The 9023-nt window shown below is 34.3% G+C and overlaps 1 protein-coding gene across 1 annotated transcript; it reads left to right on the forward strand.

The window, feature by feature from the left end:
• Positions 1–165: 165 nt before the first annotated feature.
• On the forward strand, positions 166–7612 carry LOC117420007 (protein Wnt-2-like). The gene is made up of 5 exons (XM_034033494.3): positions 166–628; positions 1287–1513; positions 3673–3950; positions 4441–4705; positions 7228–7612. The coding sequence occupies exons 1-5, from the start codon at positions 546–548 to the stop codon at positions 7455–7457; spliced, it is 1083 nt and encodes a 360-aa protein (XP_033889385.3). The 5' UTR covers positions 166–545; the 3' UTR covers positions 7458–7612.
• The last annotated feature ends 1411 nt before the right edge of the window (positions 7613–9023 follow it).

Consider the following 9023-nt stretch of genomic DNA (forward strand, 5'->3'; position numbering starts at 1 on the left):
TGAGGGGGTGTAAGATGTTATACTATGCTAGAGGGGACCTCAATCAAAAATGTGTTTGGCTGGAAATCAGCCAAACTTTCCTGTGTCAAACTAGCCTAAACAAATACTAATAGACAACTAATTTTTTCACTTCATTCCACCCAGGGTGAAGACTGGGTCCCACCCCCTGTGTAAGCAGTTCATATCTGACACGAGATCATCGCTGGTACCAGTCTTCAGATAGCATATCGTCTTGCGTTTAGAATGGAGAAGGAAATCACACAATCACAGCACTCGAACTGTAAAATCACATGAAACTACTTGGGTGTTACATCCGTATATTTAATTAATCGATTTATTATTTAATAGCTAATAGAACAGGTCATTCAATCATTTGAATTAATAACAATATCAAGTTATCTCTGAAATACATATAACTGGATCTCAGACAGGTAGGCAGGATATGCTTTAATGCGATCATTTTTAATGAGATATATTTTTCGACCAATGGAATTAATTACAAGAGTGTGATCGAATGCAGATCCAGGTACTACAAGTGATATAATATGAACTTCCTGCCGAGCGGGATCTCGTTCTTTTTGTCTTTATTTATCTGCTGGTTCACATCCAGAGTCGGCTCGTCTTGGTGGTGAGTACTTGCAATGGTTTATTTAAAATGCAAAGATATGGCCATTTCACACGTTCATTATCTCAACTATATTACAACTTTTTGTTTTACACTAAATTAAATCCAAAAGTTATTCTGTAATAATCACACACACACAGCCCAATTAAATATCTTCAATATGTAAGAATGACATGATGTATTACATTATTGTGCATATTATTTATTTGTAACAAAATGGAAGAGAGAACATGGTATGTAACTATTCTGGTAGATATTCTGCAATTAAAGTCATCTAAAATCACAAATTAATTTACTTATACCGATCAAACCAAAATAATATTCAGAATTTTTGTAAATATAAAACCTAGATTGTAATTTACTTAACGTGGGCAATTACAAGTTGTAGTTATAAAAATACATACTATAATAAACATTCAGTCATTATAAATACCAATTAATTTCCATCGTTATCGTGTTTATTTGATAAAGAAGATAGACTAATTAACACAGTTGTTTATTGTATAAAACAAATTACTACGCTTTAGATGCAGAATTAATATAAATATGTTGTACACAGCAGTATATAACAGTATGTATTAATAATTTATATTTCTTTAGCTACTTGAGCCACAGTTGTGTGATACATACAGTAAATGCAGACGTTTACTTTTGTATGCAGGTACATGGGTAGGCCTACCCTGGGTTCTCAAGTGATGTGCGATAACATTCCCGGATTAGTGAACAAGCAGCGGCAGCTGTGTCACCAGCATCCCAATATGATGCAGTCGATTGGAGTTGGGATTACTGAATGGATTAGAGAATGTCAGCATCAGTTCCAACATCACCGCTGGAACTGTAGCACGATGGCTCGAGACCACACCCTCTTTGGCAGGGTTCTGCTCAGGAGTAAGTGCAGACTTTTTATATTTTAATATTTTATTGTCAAGTAATAGAGTACCAACACTAAAGACACTTAATTCAACAACTCTGTATAATTAAAACAAAACAACAACAAAAAACACTATTTAAAATATATAGCTTTAGACAGAATTACAGTAATTGTATCACTATATTTAGTATCCTGATGCATACATTTCACAACTAATCATTCTATATAAATTAACTATCAATTATCCCTTAAATGTAAATTCACCTCATTGAAATTTATCTGATGTTATTCCTCTCCTAAAGCAATACATCTGCCAGATCTGCTTGTTTTGAGGTCATCTTTGGCATTTTCAATAATGTGAACATATAGGCCAGGACAACATTTCACAGCGGCATGTGGACAGACATTACCCTTTTGCAATGTGGTGATGTCATTATGTTTTACCAAAAACTGGGCAAGTATTTTGCAATTTTATTTCCAGGAATTGGGCTGAATCACAGCACAGTCTCTAGTACTGGTATTAGTTTACTAAAACCTACCTCCCAGCAATATTAAATCCTATTAAATCATATTCATTTTAATATCCACATTGAAACCCACAGAAACTTGGCTCCCAAGGTATATCATATAATGAGGCTGGGGTGCAATAGAAGTTACATTTAATCTTTTATTTATATATATATATATATCATAGCAAAAAAAGGATTTGTGCACTACAATGATTAATATTGACGAACGGCTGGCCAGTATAAGGATGAAGACACGTTGGTGTTGAAACGTGTTGTTTGTTACAATCATGGTTTTAAATTAATAAAGATACATTTTATTAAGAAAATAAATGAGCAGGAGTTTAATAATTAATCCTTTTGAAGAAAAATAACGAAGAGTGCGACCATGAATGTCCAGAAAACTTTTTGGTAAGCTGTTTAAACTGGTAGTCTGGCTGAAAGAATTCTGAACTTTTGCTTTTCAGTAGAGACTTCACTTCTTGTTGCATATATATATATATATATATATATATATATATATATATATACATATATATATATATATACATATATATATATATATATATATATATATATATATATATATATATATATATATATATATATATATATATATATATATAATCTTTTTACAAAGTATTAAGACCTCCTGTAGTCACAAGCCCTTTTAAAGGGGTGACTGCCAGCATTACTCCACAATACCATGAGAATGTACTTAATGTCAATGTCAATACACTAATTTAAAGCAATTGCAGGAGATTAATGGCAAGCCTGTAGCAAGTGCACCAGGATTGGTGTTTTCATTTATGGTTATGTGATATTGGGCTATAATCTTGTCACACTTACCACAATCGTTTCCAGAAAACATGCGTTATTGCTCAAGATAAAGACCATCAAAGTGGATTCACTGAAGCTCTAAATATACTTCCTCACGTGAAGATTTGAATCTTGGGAATCCTGAGATCCCTTCGACTAGTATACTTACATCTATAACTTTGATCTTTCCTTTTCTCTGTCATATATATTAGACAAGGCTTATCAGAATATTACATTGCATTTAAAAGGCATTTTCTAAATCAACATTGATTGGGTTAAAAACAGCTAGGCAATTTAAAATAATACTTTTAAAACAATTGGAAGGACCTTACAAAGAGTTCAGGAGAACATCTGAAATGTACTACGATGGCAAATTCAACTTTCCACCTGCATTTTACTGTTTGTTGATGTTTATGAAAGCCTTGCTGCTTGGGCATGCTGATGAAAGTACAGGGTGTCACATGTAGGAAGCTCTGCAAAATGGAAGCTCCCAAATTTCAATATGTAACTCAATATGTAAATGTGTTACCTGTGAAGAAATGTATGCTTAAGTTTAATACTAGGATTTCTAGACCCCAAAAATGCACATCTATATTATGATCTCAGCAATTACATTGTCTGATTTCTATGATAACAATGCACATTGTTTTGTTGACAATCAACATACATAAAGGATTAGTGAAATATAAAATAAAAGGCTATTCCATGAAAATGTCATTTTTGTTTAATTGGACAAGTCATCAATATCAGACTACAGACAAATCCAAGACACTTATTCTGTGCTGCAGAAGATTTTCTTCATGTGTCATAACGGTCTAATAAAATGATTTTGTATTTCTTCCCTGTTCAAGGTAGTCGTGAAGCTGCGTTTGTCTATGCCATCTCCTCCGCGGGTGTGGTGTATTCTCTAACCCGAGCCTGCAGTCAGGGGGAGCTGGAATCCTGCTCCTGTGATCCCAAGAAGAAAGGCTCCTCCAGAGACAGTAAGGGTACCTTTGACTGGGGAGGCTGCAGCGACAACATAGACTACGGCATCCAGTTTGCACAAGCCTTTGTAGACGCCAGGGAGAGAAAAGAGAGGGATGCCAGGGCCCTGATGAATCTCCACAACAACAGAGCTGGGAGAAAGGTATGTCTGAGGGGTTTTATTTAGGGTGGTATATACTCAGCCTTGTGATGTAACATTTCTATAGATATTTATAATCTTAAAGAAAGATGTAATAAAGATCTGGTCATGAAGAGGAGTTTGACATTATCAGCTATGGAACCAAGAATATCTACCGCTGAAGGTGTCTGCATTGTCAGAATTCAGAATTTCCCGTTTTTATCTTACAGTTGAAGCTATCGGTGCCTGCAAGTACCTAAAGTCAACATTTTGTAAAGTGAAAGTAAGAAAGAAAAAAAATATCTGATTTGGATATCTTTCTTACTTCTAGGATCTCTGCAATATTATTATTATTTTTATTTTTTTTACTGTGGGGTCTCTATGTGAAAGGAGAAAAGGTTAACATGAAAGTTGGTGAAATAGCTACTATGCACTATGTGTTTCGGGGTTGAATTGCATCTGTGTTGTGTAATGTGAAGGCCATGCAGTAACTTTAGCTCTTCACCTTTGGCAGGCAGTGAAACGCTTTCTGAAACTAGAATGCAAGTGTCACGGTGTAAGTGGATCTTGTACAGTAAGGACTTGCTGGCTGGCAATGGCAGATTTCCGGAAGACCGGAGATTACTTGCGGAGAAAGTACAACGGAGCCATCCAGGTTGTTATGAATCAGTATGGCACTGGTTTCACTGTTGCCTACAAGAAGTTGAAGAAGCCAACTAAAAATGATCTGGTTTATTTTGAGAACTCGCCAGATTATTGCATCAGGGACCTTGAAGCAGGTGAGTCTTAGAAACATGGTTTTTAGTTCTGCAGAAGTATTTCTGATGAAGTGGTATTTAACACAGCATATGGGAAAATGGCCCTGTGTGTGGAAGTCAGTTAATCAAAAAAGACAAGCTAGTGTTGAATAACTGATAATGTAGAACTGTCTTTCAAGTACAAAACTGAATGTCACGTCTTTGCATGCAAATAAAAAATAAAAATATATATATATATATATATATATATATAAAGTGCTGTTTAATTTTGTACCATTCAAGCTGTAACATTTGGACTATTAACACTGATGCTAAATACAATTATTATTATTTATTATTATTATTTGTTTATTTAGCAGACGCCTTTATCCAAGGCGACTTACAGAGACTAGGGTGTGTGAACTATGCATCAGCTGCAGAGTCACTTACAACTATGTCTCACCTGAAAGACGGAGCACAAGGAGGTTAAGTGACTTGCTCAGGGTCACACAATGAGTCAGTGGCTGAGGTGGGATTTGAACCGGGGACCTTCTGGTTACAAGCCCTTTTCTTTAACCACTGGACCACACATCCCTCCTCAATGAAAACTATGGACAGTATGTTCCTAGATTACTCGATAGCAGCATACATAGGCACATTGGGAGCGCGATGTCCTTGCCCTGAATTGAATAGAACATTTCTATTAGCTTTTCAAAGCAATACCTAACAACACTAGTATGTCCACAGCAACAAACATGATTGTGGATCACTTCCAATAAGCACACATGCATAGTTTTATTACCAATGCTTGAGTTAAAAAGAACGATACTTCCAACAGCTGCATGGCAAGATATAATATAAACTATCGAATGTCTGAGTGTTTCACACAAATTACACATAGAACGCACAACCTGTAGCATAACAGGAGGTGATGAAACATGATCTGAATTATGGTCGTTATAAATGAGCCCTTTGGACAGTATATGAAATGTATATTAAGGTCATAGCATAATTTATCTTGAGAGTCCATCACAAGGCAGGAATATTTGGGTGGGAAGGTCACGGCTGTTGATAGGAATTGTATTCCCAGTGGTACACGTCCATCAAGCTACAATCTTGGTTTTCCTGGCTATAGCATTTGGAAAGATTTCATTGAAAATGTTGTCTTTATATTTTGTGGGGTTTCATAGACCCTGAGTAACACTAATCTGTAACTGCCTTACCTAAGGTAACATTAGGTTGTCCAAGATTAGTGTTAATTAAGGTAAGTGAAACCCTAGGAGGATGGTCATACATAAATAATTTCTTGTCACAATTAATTGTTTAAATCATTCATTTACACCAAACCATTGGATTCCTGCATTTAAAACAGCAATTTAGAAAAATAACCATTCTTTATTGCTTATATAGCCCCATGAAATAATTTTTATTTAGTATAATTTTGTTTTATTTTGTTTTATCCATTAAAAATGTTTTATTTCGTTTTATTAGATACACATTAAATAACTCAAATAGATGTATACAAATAAAAATAAAATTATACATCATGGTTTAACTATATACCTATTTTTTATTAAACGTTGTCCTTTTTTAAATTATTTTGACATAAACAGACCTAGCACAAAACATAATATATTTATAAATAATAATTTAGTTACAATAATTTCTCATTAGTGACAGTAACGGTAATGTACGTGAAGTCCCCCACTTTTTTAACGAACTGCCCATTTACAGTAAATACTGCCCATGCCCTCTATAAAAATACAAAAATACTTTTATTACTGCACAATGGAAATCAAATCAGCATGAAGAATATTAAATCAACAAACACACATTATTTCAGAATGTTGTACAATTCAGCAGGTTACTGAAAGGAAATTAGGATGTTTTACACATGTGTTCATAAGGAGCATGTCAATAATATCTACAGAACCGTCAAAATTATTCTTAACAGCATCTTTCACTGTCGCTTAGTTTCATGTACCACAACACAAAGTAATTTATTTCCACTTCCCTCAGCAGTGGCACGTTCACAATACATTCCTACAACATATTTGTATCCACTGATGCCCGAGTGGCTATCTCCAGTGGATTAAACAGGTGGCCAAGAGAAGTCAGGAGAAATTATTTGCAGCGTTGTTTAATTTTTATGCATGGTTTAGGCATTTTAGAATCACAATTTTAATTCCTAAACGACTCGCTCTAAATTATACATCTGCGCAAGTGCTAGTCAGAGCTTCTGTTTCTCTTCAGGCTGAGCCTTGCAAGTATTTATTTAAAGTATTATTTGTATAAACCTCCCAATTTAAAAATGTCATTCTATGTTTGCTTTATGATTGTTTTTGTTTTTTATTGGCATTTCGTTTTATTTCGGATTTGCGAAAAACATGGGGCTCTACTTATATATTGAGTAGTACAGAGTATATAGTGCCTGCCCCATGTTTTACTTTTTTTTTTTTTAACTCAACCTTTAAGTGGGGCAGTTTAATCACACCAGAAATGTGTTTAAGAGCTATGCAGTATTAAGATAGTTCTGAATTTAAAGTCTCTGTATTTTCCTTTAGGATCTCTGGGCACTGCTGGCCGGATCTGTAACCTTACATCCCGTGGAGTGGACAGCTGTGAGGTGATGTGCTGTGGAAGAGGATACGACACCGCCAGCGTCTCGAGGATGACACAGTGCGAGTGCAAATTTCACTGGTGCTGTGCTGTCCATTGCAAACACTGCCACGAGGTTGTTGATGTGCAGACTTGCAAAGCTCTAAAGAATACCGATTGGCTGGATCAGACATGACAGGAGAGTAGAACATTAGGACATTTTGCACCATGTAGGCTGCATACAGCAAAGAAGATATAAAGAAGGTATTTAGTCGTATGGAAATTATATTATTATTGCTGATAAATACCACTTTTTAGATTTTTTGTTTTCTTTTGTTTTGTTATACCATCAACAGGAAATTATATATATATATATATATATATATATATATATATATATATATATATACTGTATATATTTTGAAACTTTCCTGAACTTCCTAATGTCATGGGACTATTTCTTTAATCTTGCTCAAATCGGAGTAGGATATCTTTAAACTATATTCTAAAATGTAAATATACTTGCTGCATAACTTAACAAATATTAGAAACACTGTTTATGTAAACTGTTTGAAACTATAACCCCTGTAGGAAAATGAAAAAAAGGAAAGCAGTGTTCATAAGTGCAGTTACCTTTGTTTTCTCAAACTGGATCTGCTAATTTAAGCACACCATTGCAACCCACACAGGGTATGTCTATCCTCAAGCCATCATAGAAATGTGAGGTCAATGTACAGCTGCTACATGTTGAGAAGATGGCCTTCACTTTGAATTTTCTACAAAGTCTTTTGTAAAGCAAACAGAATATATACTTTTCTTATTTTGTCTTATGTAACTTGCTGTCTTTCTTTGAGACCTTGTTCTCTTTAATTATGGCTTTTGACAGGTACAGTACATTTTGTATTGTATTTTTTTGCCAAAGAAAATAAACTAAATAGAATACTTGGAATAAACTATTTGTTTTGTAGCTTTGCTCTGGCTAGTTTGGGGATTAAATGTGAGAACAGGTATGCAGATTAATTGCACATAAAATAAAAATATGTGGATGGGTTCATAACCGCTTAAGACATTGATCAGATAACACAGCCAGTTATCCGATTATGGTTTATTGGTAGTTTTTATGAAAACATTAAAGCATGTAAAAATCCTTTGTTACCAATTAACATTTCATCAGTACCATCAGTATCATGTTCACACAGCAGGTTATTAACACTTGAAAGAAGTCACTCTACATTCACTTGAAAAAAATAACCCTGTGCTTTGAATCCATACCACATACCTAGACAACTTTACACAAATATTTGGTCTACTGGCCGTGTGATGGTGACAAGTGAATGAAAGCTCTTTTCCGGGATGAGATAATGCCTTTTGATGTTAATGGCATTCAGGCATTTTGAAACTTAAAACTATACATAATTAATAATCGTTATCTTGTATTCTGATGCATTTCTGTGCTTACAAAAGCTGCTGTTGATAATCTGATTTAGTAAACATAAAACATATTGTAGCTTGCTTATATCTTCTTGTTACAGCTTTCCAACATCCATTCCTACTTTGTAAAATGTACTTGGAATACTTTGCAAACCTTTTGAGATCTTTATGAATCTTACAGCACAAACAATACACGCTTATTATATTTTGCGAAATAACCAATTAAAACAATGACATTTGTGATTAAAGAAAGCTTCTTAAATTAAAAAAGTTAAGAGTTTGAATATGTTATTTTCCCATCCTCGACAGTCGCTGTCTCTTCTTTGAATCA

Source organism: Acipenser ruthenus, chromosome 14 (assembly GCF_902713425.1).
Source record: "Acipenser ruthenus chromosome 14, fAciRut3.2 maternal haplotype, whole genome shotgun sequence".
NCBI classification, from domain to species: Eukaryota; Metazoa; Chordata; class Actinopteri; order Acipenseriformes; family Acipenseridae; genus Acipenser; species Acipenser ruthenus.